Source organism: Leptonychotes weddellii, chromosome 1 (genome assembly GCF_054177405.1).
Source record: "Leptonychotes weddellii isolate Sample4059 chromosome 1, ASM5417740v2, whole genome shotgun sequence".
Classification (NCBI taxonomy): domain Eukaryota; kingdom Metazoa; phylum Chordata; class Mammalia; order Carnivora; family Phocidae; genus Leptonychotes; species Leptonychotes weddellii.
The window spans coordinates 137,766,786-137,788,962 of NC_138369.1; the positions used below are offsets into that span (position 1 = coordinate 137,766,786).

The following is a 22,177-nucleotide window of genomic DNA, read 5'->3' on the forward strand; positions in this document are numbered from 1 at the left end:
ATGTACCAGCGATTCTATATAAATTCTATATAAATTCCTTGTCATGGTAGGTAGAATTGACTCCATTTTAGGGTTTGAGACTCTGAAGCCCAAGGAAGTAAAATTGCTTTTCCAGTGTAGAAGAAAGTGTAAGAAAAGGGATTCAGACTCTGGCCCATTTGATTCTAAAGCCCATGTTCTCAGGAAGAAGAGGAAGAGAAGGCGTTTTTCAATCCTTAGTACCCAACACGGGCAGTACTGGACTAACGGAATTACATTTAATTCTCACAGTAAACTCATGAGGTAAACATCATTAGTTATACTTTAAAAATTTGTAAACTGAGGCACAGAGAGCTGAGGAAACTTGCCTGAGGTGACCTGGTCTACGCCGGGCTGCACCATTTCCCATTACCCTGCTTTAGCCTTGCAGCTTTCCTAGACAGACAGTGAAATCTCCTTCACCCCAATATCTAGAAGAATCCAATACATAGGACTCTGCCATAGACACTTATGGCAATCATTTCCAAGAAGCGAGGGGTACATTTGATGAGCTCTGAAGTGCTTTTGTCCTGGTGCTGTCTGCGATTTTTTTTTTTAGTAATAGAGTTTTGAAATGCCAGTATTACTATTCTTTTTCAGGGCTGGGTGTGTTTCAAAGACACATTAATGATCTCAATGTTATAAAATGCTTTAGGACCTTTTTTTCACATGAAAGGCAATTTCTCTGGGTGTTTATGTAAGTTTATAATTAGGTTAGTTAGGTGCTTTTATGTACACACAGCCATGCCATCATCTTCCACCTCTTCTCTGACTTTTAGAGTTAAGATTTCATTTTCTCTTAATTGACCTTCATCTTAATTAGATTTCTGAAAGTCCAATCATGGAGTACATAGAAAATATTTATGCTTCCATTGTGTGAAACATCAAAGTGGCCCGCATTGCAGATGGTTCCCAAGATCAAAGCCAGCCACCTGGGCCCTATTATTATTAGCGCAATTAGTCTGACATTGCTCCTTCTTGACTGTCCCCATAGTGTAACTTAGAGCAGAAGAAAATACTGATAATTTTTAAGAAAAGGCTTTTATGAAGATGTGAGCTTTTCCTAGTGATGAGTGAACCATGGAAGAATATAGACAGAACCTCAAGATTCTGAAAAGATATCTAATAACAAATTACATGGAGTTTTATAATGAGCTTAGTTAAACATACAGAATGTATGTCCTAAACAACAGCACCTAGCACATACCTGACCTTATAAAAATTGCTCAGTGAATGCTGACTGAATGAGTAGGTAAAAACTCATAGGTAAAGTCTGCCCTCTTAACATTTCTTCAAACTCAGTCACAAATCAGGAAATATATTCTAATATCAATTTCCTTTGTAATCACCTTTTTTACCAACCCTGCATAAGCTGTGTTTATATTACATTAAAACAACTAGCCATTGTACCTGTTGTACTGTTCATACAATATGTCCTCTTTAAATGTAATTGTATTAAGTAGATGAAGTCTCCAGGATTGAATTACAGAACCAGGTCTGGCTAGAAAAACTTGGTCCTACAGAGGAATATCCAGTATTACCTGCATCACTTCATCTAAGCCTCTGTACTGTGAAAGTGTCCCATTATTTAAAGGATTCCTCTTCCTTTTCAAAACACAGGGTTTGGAATTAGTTCAGGGGATCAGGATGGCTAAGATAAATAATGACTAAATAGCTTATTGTAATGAAACAGACCCTGAGTACCACTGGAAAAAAAAAATCCCAATGCTGGTAATTTTCTCCTACAAGCATTTCATTGATTCATTTACTCAGTTGCCAACAGATATTTGTTGCAGGACACTGAGAAGCTAGAGTAGTAAATAAAAGATGTAGACACAACAGTTTCTCCTGTTTACGTCATAAGCTGGATTCTACGGTCTCTCCTTTTTACTTCTCTTGGATAATCCTTCTCCACAGTTGGTTTAGAGCATTGCATATAGCCATTTGACAAGCAAAATCTATTTTCTAAGTAGTGAGAGGTCCTGGAGTTTACAGAAGCTAAATTATTGACCTGAAATCTCTTCAACTAAATAAGCTTATTACTAGTACAATAGACAGGACTTCTGGTTTCTTGTATCTTACTTACAGTACAGCTGCTCATTTCTTCCAGATACCATCCCTAGGGACAACTGTGCTTTCCTTACAGATTCCCTCAATTTCAGTTCTCACAGTGTATTAAAAGTAGCTACTTGGGTTTACCTCATCCTAGTGCCCAGTATCCTGAGGATAATATCTAGTGCATAGTCAACATTCAATAAATGCAGACTGTTAAGTTTATCTGGATTCTCCTTAAACTGAACTCTTTTCCTGTTTCTGTAGAAATACTTCTCCAAAGCTGCCCCCAACTCTCAAGCAATCCCTCCATCCCATTAACCAGCTAATATTCCTACTTTCCACCTTCCCACAACGATGTCTCCAACTAGGTTCACACTACCAAGCTATAACTTCTTTCTCCTCTATTCGTCTCCCTTTGAACTCAGCTCTGCCTCCACATTGATGTTCAGAACTAACTCAACACAGATCGGGGGGACATGGACCCTGGCATTTCTAAGGCTCATGCTTACATTTGATAGCCATTTATTAGAGGAGGTAGAGGTTACTTACCATAGAATCTACAACTGGGACTGGAGACATCCACTGTCTCCAGATAATATATATGCATTTTAACTGAACTCCTCAGTGCTCTGATTCAAAAATCACCTAATGATGAGACTTCAAGAAAATGACTGCTCATAATGGAACCAGAGTAGCTACTTTCTCTGGATATTCATAGCTACAGCTATGCATTCTCCATGCCAACCTTTAGTTTATTCTTATATTTGGCATGGTTTCAGTAAAGACATGTCCTAATGCTTATGACTCTATTATGGGACCTTCAGAGGAAATATCCAGTATGAATCCAGAGTTTTGAAATCTTCTACCATAACTTTGCAATGTGAACAAGAACCATAATTTCCTGAATTCTTTCAGAGTACCAAGACTGTGCTAGAGGTTTTGTATGATTCACTGTAGTCATCACATTGACAGTGGCTAACCAAGGAGGGAGGTGTATTGGGCCTGAACTGCCCCAGCAAGGAGATATTTACTTTATCTGACATTATTTAGTATGTTAAGTTTAGTATTTCTGGGACATAGTGTTTAAAAAAAAAAAAGATTACTTTAAGTTAGTTCTATTATCTTTAAGTTCTCTAAAGATAGTACCTTTCTTATTGCCTCTATTCTCTGCCCCTCCTCCGTTTGTCCACCATTGCACACTAACCCTGAAAGATAATCAAATCATCCGTCTACAGAGAGGACAAAAACAGAGCTCAGAGAATATAAGCATTGTTGGCCATAAAATCAAAGAACTTGTGAGTGGTAGGTAGAGTTGGGATTCTGACCCAGTTCTAACTCCACAGCCCTCTTTCCTTCCAAAACACCATGTGAATAATAGTAATACAAATAGTAAATGTAAAATAATAATAATAAAAGTAATCACCTCAGGTGTTAAACGTGCTCTCATATACATGATTTCATTTGATCTTTACATCAAACCTGTGAGACAGATCACAGGGGTCATCATCTCCATTTATAGGTGGGGGGGCCCAGGAAGTCAACATGTCACCCATAGGAGATGATCGTCTAAGTGGCACAGGCAGAAATTGAACTCACAACTCCTGATTTCTAATGCAGGTTTATACCCCCTAGGTCACTGCATGCTGTGCCATTTTGGTACCCTTTAATAGCAGAAATAGAACATTTACCTTTTAAGCTACCAACATGTTCCCCTAAATGGTATTTTTCCCTATTAGGAATTCATTTCTCTTTAAAGGAAGAGTGTCATTCAAATGGAAGCCCAGAGAGGTTCAGAGCATGGGCTTCAAAACATGGGTTCAGATCTAGACTCCATCAAGTGCTGGCTATGTGAATTTGGACAAGTTATTAACCCTCTGTAGATCTGTCTTCTCATTCATAAGCTAGGGTTAATAAGTCTTATCTCTGATAGCTATTATTTGGATGAAAAGAATACCTAAAGCCTAGTAGAGTGCTGACATGGTAAATGCCCACAAATTGAGACCTTTATTAAGAATTTTGTTCTTTTTATATTATTATTCCAAAAAATTAGGATGATTAAGTGAATGACATTTTGCTTGCTAGACCACTGTCACTGTTATCCTATTCATTCTAATTGAAAAATTCTTGTTATTGGTGATATAAGACAAAGAAAGTCCTTATTAATATTTTCAGAACCCAGAATTTTGAAGTAATAAAGACTGGAAGAGTCCTTTGAAAATTGTAGGCTATTCCAAAGTCACATAAAGAATAGCAATGAACTCTGTGCAGCATTATTATTAAGCCACATTTTTATTATAACGATATTTTGAGCATGGACATCTATTATTTTAACTATACTAGGCATGCTGCAATGTGATTTGTAATAATTTTTCTTAGCCTCACCTATACAGAATTCATTACAAATGAATTTTGAAATGTTCATTCCAATAAGCCATGAGTGAATAGACCTGCACCATTGTGTCATCTGAGAAATATTAGGAACAATGACTTCTTTGTACATTTATCATTATCTGTGAATTTACCTTGGTAGGAGAAACTTCCTAGATTTTCAAGGAGAGAAGCAAGTGTTTGGCCTTTGTAAATGACCAGTGTCATCCTATCCCAAAATTAATGCACCTAAAAGTGTTCAACCTTAATTTGCTGTCACCTTTCCCATACTGGCATCTCTGAGGAGCTAATAAATAACTTACTACATAGTTATTCAGGCTCTAAACAAATGGAGAAATAAGTAAAGGAGATGTATGAGAGGCCCAATTGCCCCCATTATTAGAGATTAAGATGGATAGAGGTAGTACTTAGTGTGGGGGACTTATCTCTCCAATCATGGCAGCCCTGGAATGGGGCAGGCCTACTCAGCTAAGAGCAGGAAGCAGAGAGCCTGAGTAAGACTTTAGTGTGAAGAAACAGAGGCGAACCCCCATTCCCTGCCAGAAGGTTGGTCCCAAAAGGAAGCAAGGAAAGAGATGAACCAAAGAAACCTCATTTCTTCTTCCCAGACTTTTCAGTCAAAGTTATTCCTTCCTTGTGGGTCTCAGAGCAAGGAGGTATACTAAATAAGTCCCACCACATAGAAGGAAACATCCAGAGTAAGGAGGAACTCTCCCACAAAACTGTACAGCTGGGACCTGCATTCCTGGTCCCATAGTGGAGGGGCTGGAAGCCACGTACCATGGCATTATTATGTTGAGGTGCCACAGCCATGAGTGTGAGAGGTGGAGGTGATAGAAAGTGTGGGATTGGATCCAGGTTAGGGCTGGTTTAGCAAAAAGGTAGTCATCATTAAGGGTTTGTCACCCATAACCATGTGGCTCCAGAAATTCACAAACACTGGTTAAAACTCATTTTACAAACTGAGAAATTAAACAAGTCAATAGAATCACAAGCAAGATTATCTCTCTGGCCAGCATGCTACAAACTGTGGAGTCACTGGCAGCTTCAGAACCTGCTACAGTGAATAGGTGAGGATGGGAAACTGGTATTTGTTCATGGTCATCTCTTTCTCTTCTTACGTATCTTTTGGCAGAGGATGGCATCACTTAGATGCCCAACCCAGAAACCTGAGTGTTACCTTTGACACTCCTCCTTCTTACCCTCATCCATTACATCTATTCTTGTCAGTGCTAAGGCTTCGTATCTCTCAATTTCAATTCTGTCCCTCCCTTCCATATTCTTCATCACAAACCTAGTGCAGGCTATCTTGGGTTCCTTCAGTACTCTCAAAGTGGACCTCCCTGCCTCTGGTTCCAGCTTTTTATAAATGAGGAAGGTGAGGCAATATGACTCTAGACAAAGCACTATCTTCTGTAATGAGGAAGGACAGTGAAGTATAGAGTCTGGATTTGAGCTCATGTCTATCAAACTTTAAATCCAAACTCTTAACCTCTGTTCAGTGCCCCATCTCTATACAAATACCTCCCCCGCCAACACCACTACCACCAATTATTCCATTATCTTTTGAACTAATGTGCTCTAATGATCCATATAGCAAATCACCAAATGAAAGAATTTTATGTGGAATCTTGGTGATCATTTTAAGTTAACTCCTTTTTTTTTCAAGATTTTATGTATGTATTTAATTGACAGAGAGAGAGAGAGACAGCACGAGAGGGAACACAAGCAGGGGGAGTGGGAAAGGGAGAAGCAGGCTTCCCGCGGAGCAGGGAGCCCGATATGGGGCTCGATTCCAGGACCCTGGGATCAGGACCTGAGCCGAAGGCAGTAGCTCAACCAACTGAGCCACCCAGGCGCCCCAACTCCTTCTTTTAAAAGAAGAGAAAGAAAAAGCTCAAACTGGTGCAGACACTTGGGCAGGCCATAGTTCTGGTTAAGAGTTAAAATCTGACCTTAGGTTTCCTGTTTCTGACTGTTAATCCTGACTCCTAACTCATAGAACAGATAAATAAGCTGTAATTTTGAAAGTTAGTAATTTAAGGGTTAAATGAGTTATGGGTATGAACGTACACTTGGGTCATAATGATACCAACTGCCCATTTGTGAAAGATGGGCAGTTTTGACTAGAATTGTTTTTTTGTTTTTTGTTTTTTGTTTTTTTTAAAGCTGGAAGGGTTACCAGAGGTCATTAAAGTGTGGTTCCCTCACTTTATAGGTAATAAAACCAAGGCTCAGTAAGATAAATTGTGTGATGGGAGGTCCACACAACCAAACAGAAATTAAATTCCAGGACTCCTAGTTTCCACTCATCTGGCTGCTTTTTTTGTGTCTATACAAAAATGAGTAGATAGGTCTAAAATAAAACAGCCACCTCCACCACCCGCTTTGGCACATCTGTCTACACAAGGGCTGGTGATGCTTATCCAAATGTGCTTTAACTCCTCCTCTCTCTGGCAGTGATTTCAAGATGTCCACGCTGATGTAAAAATGAAATGGGGGATAAAACTGCAAACTAACCTCGTGGTTTGGTGCATCCTTTTAAACTAAGAAGGTCAGAGTCTTCTATAGGCAGGAAATTTGGAAAATAGTTTTGAATATGAAGACAAAAATCAAAAATGAGTGAGCCGAACCAAGTGCTGAAGAGCAGAGATTTAAATAAATTTTGTGTACTAGAGTTTACTTTGCTAATTTCTCTAAATAAACTTTCTCCTCTACAAAATCTAAACAGATTGTTTGGGTCTATTTTTGACTTGAGCACAGAGCCAACCTACCATTTTCTGGCAAATGACCTTTGGGCGGAAAAGTCCTTTTCTCCTTGAAGGTCCATAACCTGTACAAATACAGCATCGTCGAGCCAGGAGCTTGAGTCTACCATCCCAGCTCAGTCATGTGGACCTGTAAACGCTTGTTCCACCCTCTGTAGGATTGTTTGAAAGAATCATAGCAAATTAGAATATTAGATGTGTTTCTGAGCTCATTTCAAACCTGCTACAGTTTTGCAGGCCCAATTCTAAGCAGAACATAAGTGTCCAACTGCCAGTGAGCGCAGAAAGCTCACACACCAGGCAGGCTTCTCTGAGGCGGGGTACACTTCAATTGTACACTCACACACAAAAGCACAATTTACTTGGGTCATAGCAACAAGGAAACACTTAGAAAAAAAGGTAAATATCTAACACTAGTTTGTTTGTTTGTTTTTCTGAATTCCTGCAACGATATTAGGCTGAGCTTATGTTGGGAGAACTTTAATCCTCTATCACTTTCACCAGACTTCTTACTACCATCTCAAACTATAACAATAGAGATGATAATGATGATGATGAAAAAGAAAAATGTTGAAATTAGACATTTAAAATCCCAAGTCCTTTGGTATCACCACTTAATTTATAAAAAGAAAAAACTATGTAAATATTATAATCTATGGTTGAAATAATTGATGGTCTATTGGAGTAGGGAAAAAGAAATCCTAGATTCCATTGCCATAAAACCCTGTTAAGTGTCCCATTTAAGTAAAGCAAGTCTACAGTTTCATTAATCATCTCTTATTTTTATTTCATTTTCTAGTGATCAGTGCCATTCAGCTGATCACAAAATTCACGTAAATGAGGCTTGAAGACTATTTCTTTCGTGCAGCTCTCCGATCAGATGGTCCTTTCTGAGTCCTTCTTGCATGGAAATTCCGCAGCACCCTCTGACTCTCATGTCAATGGTGTGCCTGTCTTTCCTACAGATCCTCCCACTATCACAGAATCCAAGAGCAACGAAGCCACCACAGGGCGGAAAGCTTCACTCAAATGTGAGGCCTCAGCAGTGCCTGCGCCTGACTTTGAGTGGTACCGGGATGACACCAGGTAATTGCCAAATGTGCCAGGCCCCCTTTGCTCCACTATGTGGGCCTGGGGACAGAACCAAGCTCCGCTGTCATGATGTGGGTTTACGCTATTAAACTCTTCATTTTCTAAATCTCTTTACCAAGGGCTTTGGGGCCTGTACCTCTTACCGCAAAGCCCAGTGAAACTCATCCATTCCTGAGTCTTCTCTATCAGTGGACATTGATTCTGATGATACGGGGTTGCGCGATTAAAATGAGGAATTGAGCAGGGACCCACAAGTTCTAACTACTACATTTCTTTCCATGTCCTCCAATATCATGATGAAAAAGGGATCACTGTGCCAAGTCTTCATCATTGTTCCTTTTTCCTCTTCTGTTTTTGAACTCTTAGGATAAACAGTGCTAATGGCCTTGAGATTAAGAGCACGGAGGGCCAGTCCTCACTGACGGTGACCAACGTCACTGAGGAGCACTACGGCAACTATACCTGCGTGGCAGCCAACAATCTGGGGGTCACCAATGCCAGCCTAGTCCTTTTCAGTAAGTATGCCAAAGCAGGGCCTGATGTGGGAGAACTCAGTCAACTAGTTCTCCAGTGGGAAACCTGAAAATCACCCCCTTACCTTATCATTTACCTTACCTAGTAAAGGTAAACTTACACAAAAATAAGAATATAGTCACTGAAACAGAAACACAGTCCCTCCATCCCTATGCATAAGGCGGGATTTACAAATGAAATAACTTCTCTCTCGATTTCCTGGTTTACTTATGATAACTACCTTGGTTGTGATTTTTTGTTGTTGCTGGGTTGTTTTTTCTTTTTTGTTTGTTTTGTTTTGTTTCCTGGTTGATTTAACTGTAAGAATATTCAAAGAATAGAAATCTCCTTAAGGAACAGAGGTGATGTAAGATCCTGGAAAATGGATGGCAATACAAAAATGGCCCTAGTGAGAGTGATTGAGGAAGAAAAATTCCATGAGGATGGATAAGATGCTGGAAGAAGGGAGAGGCTGGGAAAAGAAAGTGTACTTTTAACAACACAAGAGCAATGGTGGAGTGAATGATTAAAACATGATCTAAAATCTAAAGAAGGAAAAATGGTTGCAGAAAAGTTTCCATATGACAGCAGGAAACATTACTTATCTGGCATATTTTTGGAAGTGATAAAATGGTAGGAGAGAGGAGCATTTCCAAAGACCAGAGAAGATCCTAAGGCAGACTGAGGAGGACTCAGTTGTTTTAGCTTCCTGGTGTTAGTAGTAAGAGCCCACTTCAGAGCCTGGCTCTGTAGCAGCTATTAAGGTCAGCTATCTGACCCCCTGCCTTGCTGGCCCTGAGGCTATGAGCACAGACACAAATGCCCCCTGAGAAACAGAAATATGACGGGTGAAATTAGGAGAAAATGATACATTTGGAATAGGAAAACAAGTTTACAGTTTCGTCAATCATCTCTTACTTTTATGTAGTTTTCTAGTGATCAGTCCCGTTCAACTGATCATAAAACTCGGAATAAGAAAATGGAATTTAGAATAGGAAAATGTTTGGAATGGGAAAATGTTTATCAGAATAAGTAAAACAAACAAAAGAGTTAGCACATGCTGGGCTAGAAAGTTCATTTGGACTAAAAGAGAAAGTCCAAAACCTTTACTATTATTATTTTGGAATAACAAGCTACTAGGAATTTTTTTCTGCACGTGTTCAGTTGGAAAAGCTAGAAATACTATGACCAGGAGAGATGTCTCCATCTTGCTTTACCCAATTTAGATGAGCCTACAAGAAAAAAATATATATTTTTAGGAGAAAAATCAATCTCAGTGAGAGTTCTCTTGAGATGAAGTATTAAAGCCATTTTATAACTGTTCAAGATCCACCTCTGCTTATAAAAAACAACAACCACAAACTATTCTAAATTTGGGCTTCAGTTTCTCCCCCATAACTCCCATTGACTTCAACCTACAACAGTTTGATGGGATATAGTCATACAAATACTTGAAGTTTAAAATTCACATGAATTTTAATATGAAGTTTAAAATTCATATCCCTGTTTACTTGTCTCCAAAGACCAAACATCAGTGTTCTTTACTTCAGCTAGAGACACCAATATCTCAAGACACTTGAGAAGGTATTTATTAAGAAATGTAGTTACTTGTTTCATTGTTGACATCAGGGATTCCATAAATGGGGGCAAACAGCCTCAACTCTAAATTTGAGATTCTGAAGTATCTAAGGTAACCTGCTTAAGTAGAACAACATACACTTAATAAGAGGTTCTGTAGGGACAGTAAGAGGTTTTATAGAGAAAGTGGGACAGCTAGGTTAGAAAAAGTGAGCAACTATAATTTGCATTAAAGTATCTTTTCCTTTTTTTTAATTTTTTTTATTAATATATAATGTATTATTTGTTTCAGGGGTACAGGTCTGTGATTCATCAGTCTTACACAATTCACAGCGCTCAACATAGCACATACCTTCCCCAATGTCCATCACCCAGCCACCCCATCCCTCCGACCCCCCACCACTCCAGCAACCCTCAGTTTGTTTCCTGAGATTAAGAATCTCTTATGGTTTGTCTCCCTCTCTGGTTTTATCTTGTTTCCTTTTTTCCTCCCTTCCCCTATGATCCTCTGTCTTGTTTCTCAAATTCTGCCTATCAGTGAGATCATATGAAAAGTATCTTTTCCTTGTATCCCACCCAGAAGAAGTGTGCTAATATATTTCAAATAATAAATAAAATAACACCTATAGACTGAGAGAGGAAGGTGAAGGAGGAGGGAAGGGTGGAATACTTGAGGAGGAGAAAGCAAGGGTGGGCTAGGTCAGAGATAATGGAGATCCCGCGAGTGTGCTGGTGGTGAGGAAGGGTCATCTCAAGCCCTGTAATACCATTGCCCTATTCATAAAAGTCCACTTAAAGGACCCACCCAGTAAAAGTAAGAAGTGCCAAGAATCTCACAGAATTTCTGTTTGTAAGCTGAGAATCACAGACTTGGACAAGTGTATCATCATCATATTGTGACTTCACTGAGGTCACCTGCAATTATACCCTTGAGAAGTGCACAGCGCCATGATTAATGGTGTGCTATTTCCACCGTGGGCCCACACTGCCCTCTGCAGAACAGCCCTCCCAGGCACCAGCTCTGCATTTGGCAGCATGTGCATCAGCACTGGGTTTGTAACTGGTTCCCCACCTTATGGGGGGATGATGAAAATTAGAGGAATCATGATGAAAATTAGAGGAACTACTGCCCTCTTTAGACCTTAGACCCAAGACCCAAGTATGCACATTTTAAGGGGAAAGCTGTGCTTCTTACCTAACAGGAAGGCCGCTTCCACCATGCCCACCCCACAGTGACCATTTAGGGTTAGGAGGTCCCTTGTTACAGCCATGATAGCTGAATCCTTGGGAATACAGCTCTATGAAACCCTATTTCACACAGGCTAAAGAGAAAGAGGGAGGGAGAAGGTGGGGAAAGAGAAAGGGAAGAGAAGGGGGGGAAAAGGAAGTGCCTGTGTGAACAGATTGCCCATTACTTGGACTCAAAGTAGATGGGGTTGAATGGGAAGAAGGAAGACACTGCAGGTAGCCGTACTTTTCCACAGAACAGGGTCAGGAGGGGAGAGATGCTTGGGAGGGGCGGCTACAGCAGCCCTGACAGGGAGCACTGTGTAGGCAGTGGGGTGCTGTGCTGACCCAGCTGGTCCAGAGCAGATGAGGCAGCTGGTGAGCTGCTGCAAGCCAGAAAGAGGAAGCAAGGAGAACTGGAGAGCCAGAGCCCCTGAAGAGTTCGTGATTATCCATCTTCACTGGGGTGTCAGCACATTTTCAGCATCCACCTCAGTGACATGTGCTGACTTTTTACACAGTGTCAGTTTGTGGTCACTGATTCATCTTGTCCTCCACCACATACATACATATACTTCTCCTCTCTCTATGCAAATATTGATCTCCAAAGGGGTCAAAGTAATTGAATGAAAGTGCAAGAATACAATGTATTGATAGCAATTTTTCCTAAGCCAATGGAAGCACTCCTTTCTCATTTGTCTCCCTCTCCACACATTCCAGCATTGTTTGTCAAGAATCTGTACTACCTCAGGCTATATTATATCCAAGTTCATATATTTTTCTCCATCCTGGGGAAAGCATTACATTGTGCAATTTTCCTGAATGCATTAATCCAATGGTACAGCATGTACAGGCAAAGATTCAGCTCCTTAGTCTTTGTCCACTGTGGAGATATGCACCACATGGAGGAAGATTTCTGTTGATGCCAAGAGAAGGTCCATCCTCAGCATATGGAACATCGCAGATTCTGTGTTCCCACACTGATGATTACAATGCACCCACAATGGAAACCTATCTTGTTTCCATGCTTATGTTGAGTTACTTTTAAAACAATGGATAGGAGGAAGAATAGAGTGATGATTTTAAGGTGGTCACTTCTGATCAAGTGAATTCTTACAAGGTACTCTGCACATGCGCTAAACACTTAACATTCATGATCTCATTTCATTGTCAAGACAACCCTAGTAGGTACTCCTACTTCTCCATTAGAAAAAGAGGTTAAGTAACTAGAGCAACCAAATAAAGCTGCTGGGATTTAAATTTGGGTAATCTGTTTCCAGAATCCAGGCTCTAGATCAATATGTTACCTGGGTTTGTATATGTGGAGAAAATGTTAGGAAATGTATCTTTTGTAGTTTGGAAGTGAAGAGACATATAATTTCTTTCTCATTTTTTCACTTAGTGAGGTCTGTCCATGACTAAATATTGTTATATCCCTTCCCACCTGAGACACTGTGTCTGCCACCTCCCATTTCCATTTCCATTAACCCCCACCAACATGGGTCCACTGGATTAGTTAGATCGTTGATTTATCTTTGGCACATGGAGATTCCTAACTAATATTCCAGCCTAGTGATCAGTTCTTGACCTCAGGAGGGGAATATTCCCACATGTTAAAGGAAACTCCTACTAATCAATTACCTTCTACTTTAGAGAAATGTGTGGGTTGATAAGGCATTTTGAAGCTATTAAGTACAAAAAAATAAAAATGCAAAGAAGTCTACACTGAGCCATACCACATCAGTGTGTAAGAGGTGTTCAAATTTTCTTTTTAATTTTAAAAGATCATTAACTTGTAAACCTATACTTGATTAAATTTCAAGTATTACCTAAGCAACCCAGCACTGGAGAGAGCCCTTAAAATGAGGGCCTCCCCCACTTGTTTAGAAACCATTTTAAGTTATTACCTTGGGGGCTCAGGGTTTAAATATATACCACTTGATGATACTAGTTAAGACTTGGCAAAGCCTCTTAACCAGCTACTTCTGGTCGCCACAGAATAAAACAGTGTGAGCAGCTATTGGAACACTATCCACATGTAGTTTGAAAGACTGGCTGCAAACTTTTTACAAGGGCTCTCTGTGGCTACAATAAGAAATAGATGGGCATTGGGACTTGATTTAGTTTCAAGATTAGATGTGGAATATGCTGACTTCCAGAAAGTTTACAGAACATCTGCATACCCATTGAAAAATAAAAAAAAATCATATCTGAGTTAATAAATTACCTCCATATATACACCTTATCATCAACTCTAGCCTTTGTCATTTGAGTGCTTTTAATTCAGAGGTTTTTCTTGTTAAGTGTTAATGCCCCATTTATCTCATGGTGTCCCAGCAGAATCAACCAATAACACACACACTCACCCATTTAGCAAATAAGAAACCGATGATCAAAGGATCTTGCTAAGAGCCACAGCATATATTTCTGGGGTCAATCTTAGGGCTCTGTTCCTAAAACCTTCCAATCAGCTGCTAAGCTCCGCTGACTTCCCCAAATGTTAGCAGCCAAAAGACAAAGTGCATAGCAGCAAAGTTCCTGTACCCCCTACTTTTGAATTTCAAACGTTGAAGAATTTCTTTTTCATTTTAAGTGGTATCTCTTCACTTGACACTCTTACAAGAGCCCACAAACCCTGGCATAAATTATAAAATGCCGCAGAGTAATGGTGGAGAAATAAGGATAAAAAGCTGGGACGGGGAAGCATCTAAGGAATAAGTCAGTAAGGTGGAATTAGAAAATGAGAGTAACTGGTGGGGCATGATAGGGCTAAGATGATGAGAACAGGGTGGAGCTAAGATGATGATAGCAAGCTGGGAAACAGTTGAAAAGGCGATGAGAGGAGGGCGGCTGAAAAAATTTTAGCAGTATAAATGGTCTTGTGGAAATGAGGGCAGAGTGCATTTACCCAGCTGTGAACAGTGTGATGAGAAAATATTAAGCTGAGTCACTTAAACAGTCTGAATAATAATAGTAATAATAAAAATAAAATACAGTAGATAGAGTATCGTATGGGACAGTAGTCTCCAACTGCTACATAGATGCTGAAAGTAGTTTAGCTATTTATTTTCAAAGCTGGAAACTTAATACCAAATAACCAGTGGAGGTTTAAACCATTTTTCTACTTGACACTTGTGTAACTAAGACACAATTTTTCACTGTGCTATTATTGACCTGTTCCCTCTTAATGCACTTAGGAAACTTTGGCATTTAAGCTACAACTTTCAGCCAAGCTAGAGAAAAGTTCACTCTGCAAGGAGACTGGGTTTTCTTGGCATCCAGATGTACTGAGTGCCCAAATTCCAGGCAAAATCTACTCTTTCTAAACTTATGGTACGAGATGGCAGGCAGATTAAATTTGAATATGAACTTGATTTTTGTTTATTTCAATTTATTGTTAGTACCTATTTAACAAAACAGCTAGGAGGAATATAAAGTGTGGGTTAATTATATTGCACTATAGGGTTTCCGGGCAGTAAGTAATGTATCCTATCCCTAATAGACCATTTTGCCTCTCTGAAAGAGCCTCAGAGGAGGATTTAGAGTTAAACCTGTGGTTTTGATAAGATAAATAGAGGATACCTTAAAGCCTGAGCTCTGCCTGCACATTCAATTTATGATCAGTAGCTTGGGGTTAGGACCGTGAGGGACACATAAGCTAAAACTCAAATGTTCAAAAGAATGCTTCTTCTTACTCAACAGGATGTATCATCAAGTACATTTGATTGGTTGATCAAATTTCAGGTGAGATTGTATTATCACAAGAGGGTGGTATTAAAGAAAAGACAAAATAGAATTATATCATGCCAATTTACTTATTTCCTGGGCTTATTCTTGCACTTGTATTAGTAATATGGAAGTAAAAGCCTGAGGGAAAAGTTGAATTAGTATTTCCCAAAATAAATTTTCCACATACTTGGCTAAAGCTGATATGAGCTGTAGGGCTCAGGGAGAGGAAAGGAGTCTAGCTATCATGGGTCCATCTGTCATGAGTTAAAGAGACCAGAACCAGGAGGAAGTCGCATGACTGAATGTGATCACTACTAATTTAAATACCCTCAACCCGGCCCTCCAAAAAAATCTGTAATTTTGGTAGTGAGTTTTTTTCAATGTAGGATAGGATCCTCTTTGTAGGGTTGCCACAATAAGATGTTGTTTCCTACTCTAGCTAAATTTTTTTAAAGGCTTTAGATTTAAAATTTTACTAATAGTTCTCTGATACTTTTGTGTTGGCAAGAAGAACAGACAAATGCTTCACGGGAGATATAATCCTATAAGCATGGAAATTCATCGGTTTTATAATTATCTGAATAGCTAAACATGAGTAATATATATATATATCTATTTGGATATACACATATACAGAAAGAGATATAGATCTATATAAACTCTCCATGATATTTACTATTTTTCCCCTTTAGAGCGTGTTTCACCCACAATCCCTATTCCCATTCAAGGTCAGTATGATTTTTATGACTGTAGTTCTGTTGCTGGGTCATTCTCCATCATCTATAATGTGCAAAACATACAACGGGGGATACATATTCACAAAATTCACATACAATAGAAATCCTTTTTTTTTCTTTAAACCTTCAGAAGAAAGTCAATCAATTGTCCCCACACCAGTTGATAGGCCTGTAACAGATCTGTCATCTGACTCAAGTTGGTCAGTTGTTGGCAAGATGATGCCAAGCTCAGAAAGCAATTTTCTCTTCAATTAATATGTATGACAGGTAACTGTGGATTCACACATTTGGAACACAGCCAGTTATGTTCTGCAGCTCATAAAAATACGAATCCTTTAACTGACCACCCTCATGTTTGGAGGCTTACACAATCTGAATCTGAAGTCCCTGGTATTGTAAAAATGAATTTATCTAGTGCTGTCAAAGTTTGAACTCAACCAGATTACAAGGACATTCATTTTTCTTAAAATCTTAGCCAATTTGAGGGCTTTTCCTTTTAAACATAACTCTTTTAGAAAACACAAATGAAAAAATAAGGTAATCATTCTGTATTCCTTTTCATAAATCTTTCCACACACTCAAATTAAATTTCGCCTCCTACACCACATTTAGATGCAAGTTGCAGCCCCAGCCTTCTAGCTTAAGGCTATTTAAAGGCAAATTGGCAAATAAAATTAAAACAATAGAAAAAATCTGAAATGAAACCAACCTACCATTGAAATTAAATTCCAGAAAAGTGATTTGCAAATAACACTCAAAGACCTGAGAAAAAATGGAGAGTAGGCCATGCAGGGGCCTAGTGTGGAAAAAATAAATCTAATTAAACAAGATTATTGTATACACTATAAAAGAAGTGTGCTCAGAATTAAAGGTAGAAAGCTGCTGTCTTATAAGTTTGAAGACGGATCATGTTTCATTAACACTCCTCCAAACTAAAAATTAAGTCAGAATTGGGTGAGGATACTCAGAGTGTCAATAATGTTATGTTTTACATATGTATGTATTCACATATATGCAAACTTATTTTAATTATATTTGCAATGAGGATTGCAAGGTTTCAAGGATCAACTAGACAAGCTTAATAAAAAAGTTATTCTTAAACTTTAAGAAGGGTCCAAACTATTTTTAGAAGAACTCTGTTGAATAAAATTGTTCCCTAAAACATTAATGAAATCTGTTTCCTTACCCCAGCTACTAAAAATAAGACTTAAAATGTGCCTGTTTTTTAGGCTTGACGTGAAACTTAGTGTTCATGGAAAATATCCCATTTTGAATTCCTGACATGCCACAGTTATTTTAAGACATTTATCTTCTAGTGTTGCTGCAAAGATTGACACCATTTTATCATGTTGCCATCTTGCAAATATCTTGATGTGACAAACACATACATACACTTTTGTCCCAATGGATAACATTTTCACCGAAGAGGGCATGCTCCATCCAGGATGAGCTTTGAACATTGTCACTATGCCTTTGTAAGAGCAGTTCTACAGCCACAAACTCAAATATTTATCTGATCATGCTTTATGATGTATATATAACATGGAACAAAATGAAGTCAGTCACGATTCACAAAGGACAGCTGTTGGATATTGAAAAACAATCTGGACCAGGAATGGAGCATGTTGGATTTTGTTGAACTCGATATTTTCCCACAAACTGAATTGTTGATTGGAGAATGACCCTAGTTTGATTTGATGTTGTAGATAGACCGTAGATAGCTTCTTTAGATCCAATAGTTCTAGAGAATATAGTTTATCTCACTACTAATACTTTGGGCTTCTGCTGGTAGAAATTGAAAAGCTGTTCGTGGAGACTTGGGATAGCTGATGTGTGAGGCTGGTAGAGAAAGATAATGCCCTCTTAAGTTCCCTGTTTCTTACAAGGACTTTAACTTTGTAGAGATCAAATCCTTTTTTTTTTCTCTTCTGTCCAATCAAGATGGCAACCCATGTGAAATGCAGTTTTCCGTGAACAAAAATTAACATATAGGATCCTTAATTCTTTTTATAGTTCCACTGGAGTACCAAAATATCTATGAAAAGTATGCCTACCTCACTCTGGTCATATTTATAGCACAAAACACCTTCATTTAATTATATACTGTATATTGTCATCATCTAGGTAGAATCCTATGTCTCAACTCTGAAGTGCTTAAGGTGTCTATAAGCAATTGGTTGATGCAAAGGTCCTTTTCCATCCACCCGTCATAAAAAAGAGAACTTTCCCTTCCCAGTAACAGAAATGCATGTTTAATTTCAGCTGCTTCATTGTTAATATCTTTCACTGGAGGTTCTCCCCACCCCCAGCCCCACTCTACATGGCTCATCAAGCTGACTGAGGATAAACATCAGAGTCGCAGCAGGAACGCAGTCCTAAACCCCTTCAAGCTGTGATTAAACAAAAACAAGGCTCAATAAATCAAATGTATTTCTCCTGGGTTTCCTTCATCATATTGCTTGATTTTCTGCAGTGATAATAATAATACTGGAATTACACCAAAGGATAATTTGTATTGTCTGTGGCCAATCAGAAATTTTCAAATGTCCTTTCCTATTCGGCCAAAAACAAGACAAAAAAAAAAAAAATCAGTGTGCTTCCCCGCTTAATTTAAAAGATATACATAAATAAATAAAATAGCGTTCCATCCTTGATCTGTTTCTGATAGGTGTTTTTTCCCCATTAATTTTAATTTAGGTTTATTTATTCTGAAATGAGTCCTGAATTGCATATATTTGCATAACTACCTCTGACTATATCGCTGCAGAAAATCCACTGAATTGTAAAATGAGGAAAGAATCAGCTCTAAGTGACTGAGGGAACTTTTCTCACTTTGTTAGGCTCAAATCGTTTCCTGAGGCCTCTGAATCCTGGGAAGTGACGATACTGCTCTTGTCTCCTCCCCATGATCTCACTTGTGCATAGCCTTTCATGATGGAAAACCGCTAGAGATGCCTTCACATTTAGAAGGACCACAGGTTCAAAATGAGGTGACAAAACCATTGCAGAGATTTAAAATGAAGTAAAAGGAGAGAAGGGACAAGGACAAATTACCACTGTGTTGTTTTTATCACCCTCAGGTGAGGAATCCCCTTGAGTGTGGGACTCTCTGGACTCAATCAGCCCATCTTTCTTACACCACTGCAACTTTAAAAAAAAAATTAATAACCCTGGAATGTGTCTCACTTGCTTGCCTCCCATCTCATTATTTATCCCAAGTGAACAGCCTTTCTATTCACTAACCTCGCGTGGCGAGTGGGTTTGGGAAATGCTGAGATTATCTTCCAGGCTCAGGCTTTGCACTGGGTTTGTTCACAGCTGCTTGCCATTCAGTTCCTGTTTTTCCATTGATAAAACACATTGCACATGGCTGGGTTTGCATGACTAATACAGCTGTCTAAAGCTTTCTCAGAAAACAAAACAAACCCCCCCAAAATTAAAGTTAAAAAAAAATTAAAATCCAACCCACAAACAAACCAGGCGTGCAGAAATCTGAGGTCCACCTGGCATGTTTCCTTCCAAAGGGAGCCTGGTGTTGTTATGGGTGGGCCTGGCTTCAGAACAGCCAGATTCCATCTCCAGTGGGAGGCCATATACCTGCCCCCACCTGGCACTCCCAGACCAGACTCCACTGGGATGGAAGGAAACTGGGAGAAAAATCCTAAAAATCAATGCATGCTGTAAAGATAACTAGACAATCCCTACAGCTTCATTTATTTTCTGTAGGATGTTATCCCAGGTATCAATGAGAAAATACCTCTTTTCAGCTCCTTATTATAACAGCAGTGCCATCTCCTATAATAATAATAACAAAGCTAACATAGACAGTGGGCGTCTCATGTACCAATAGAGTTCTGAGGGGTTTTGCATGTATTAACTCAATTAATCCCCACAATCCTAAGAAACTAACATGCACCTTCTCCCGCACTTTTTAATGATCAAAGTACACCCAAATTCCAATCTACACCTCGCGGCATCCAGGCACATACATAAATCTATAGTGCATTATAAATAACAATTATGAATGCATTTGCATTCATTAGATATGTATCTGTCTAATGAATTTTAAACACTCATCTAATTTATTTTGTGTATTATAATGCTTGTAATACACAATACTTTTACCTTAATATCCATACACTCTTACAAAGTCTATTTCCAGACATACTCAACACAGAGACGTATGCCCGACTCACACAGAGATTTATATGAAAGCATTCATCTTTAAAAAACATGAGCAGAGCTATCTGGCATTAGCACATCTAATTTCACACACTTACTCAGGCTGATTTACATATACACCTCTGTTAATCATGGATAATTACTAGCATTGTTCTCTTTAATTCAGTTTTTCCAACTGTGAAATGGAAAGAAATTATATTTTTCATGCCTACAAGCTCAGAGTGTTTTTTAAACAATATACAAAAGAGAGCTTCAAGTTCCTAGAAAGAAAGCATATTGAATATAAAATAATCATGCTCAGATACACATACTTCTTATAATTTTTAAAAGTACTGATATTTAAAGACACACTTGTATCAGATTGCCTGGGTATTAGCTCGCTACAAGTTCAGTGTGGCTTCATTATAGTTTGATTCTAGGAATGTCTGAAATGCCCACTGCTAATAGGTTTAAATACGGAAGTATCCCAAGGCCAAATAAAAAACGTTGTTTATTATTTTTCACCAATATCCTAATATTACACTTAGAGAAGCTTCACATTGCACTGTTCTCTATTGTGTGGCTCACGCACACACACACACTCATACTTTCAGTGAGTGCTTATCATGCACGTTACCATCTGTCAGACTGATCCAACGTCATCACTTTACAGAACCCGCCCTTTTTTCTGGTCAAAGGTGTAAAGCACATCCCAGGGAAGGTTTTAGTTTTCAAATACGTTTCTCTTTTCCCACTAGCTGGTGGGGAAAAAGAGGGCCTTGCTTTTTTACTGATAGTACTTGGAAAGGAGTGTTAACACAAATTTACAGCAAAATCATGGGCCCAGACCAACACACATGAAGATCATTAAGAGCTGACATTAGTACCTGATGACCATCTCTGCTTCCCTTACTGGGAGCAACAGGCTGACTTCCTCCTGATTTTCTTCAGAGGCTGGGAACCAAGTGGGATAGTTGTACCAATACTTCACCTAGAATCCATACTTCACCTGCCAACACAGTGATTCTGACCCACTTCTCCCTGTTGAATCCACTTCTGTGCCTTACTCTTCTCAGCTCTGCGTTCTTCTTTCCGCTGTGTTCCCTAAACAATTCTGGTCCTCTCCTTGCTCAAATTTGCCAGCAAGAATAAACCTGAAATGTATTCACACTGTCCCAACAGCTGCTTGGAAGTGTTACCTCTCTCAGAATTTATATTTAGCTTCAAGCTAAATGGCTAAAAATCCTACAGCATCAATTTAAAGGTAGGAGAATTTTTCATACAGAGACTCTTCTCTAATGCCTTTTCCTATTTTCCTAGTCTGTTTCTACCTACACCAGTCAGACTTTCCAGGTGATCTTCCTGTACTTAGGCTTTGCTGTGCTATGTAGATTTCGAGAGCCAGCAGGGATTTGAAGATGAATTTTTTTTTTGAAAATCCTAGCTCCCACTAAATTTTAATTTGATGGACATATTTCTCTTCTATGAGCTTTATGGGAAAAAAATCTTTCAAAGTAACAATTACATTTGGGGATTAAGTTTAAGTAATTGACAGTCTTGTCTTTTTAATTAAAAGGAATAAAGCTGCCTAAGAAGAGCTCAGTGAGATTTGCAGCAGAAAATGTTGGCATGATGCCCCAAAGGGTGAGAAGACCAGGATCTGGAATGGACAGAAAATGCTGATGCAGGTCTCTCTGGTCTCTCCAGTGCACCCCCAGCAGAGCTGGCCTTGGTGTTTGTATCCGTGTGCCATTTAGCAGGAGGGAAGCATGGTGTTGTGAGGAGCCTTGCTGGGTGTAGCCAGGAAGGAAGTCCTTTCTTTGGGGGCTTTGCTCTATGTTCAGAGACATTGTATGGAGCAAGAGGCCTTGAAGGAAGTGGCACTACTTAGAGTCAAAAAGAAAGAATACA

General features: G+C 39.0%; 1 protein-coding gene across 3 annotated transcripts in view; it reads left to right on the forward strand.

Annotated features, from left to right (window-relative positions):
* LSAMP (limbic system associated membrane protein) overlaps window positions 1–22,177 on the forward strand; it is a 597,331-nt gene that overhangs the window by 549,344 nt on the left and 25,810 nt on the right. For 2 of the 3 annotated variants that reach the window (XM_081833650.1, XM_081833654.1), the window contains exons 5-6: window positions 8,195–8,315; window positions 8,688–8,836. In XM_081833650.1, coding sequence (XP_081689776.1) covers window positions 8,195–8,315; window positions 8,688–8,836 — 270 coding nt within the window. Of the gene's footprint in view, window positions 1–8,194; window positions 8,316–8,687; window positions 8,837–16,060; window positions 16,097–22,177 lie in introns of all 3 variants that reach the window. The other variant, XM_081833646.1, reaches the window with a different exon arrangement.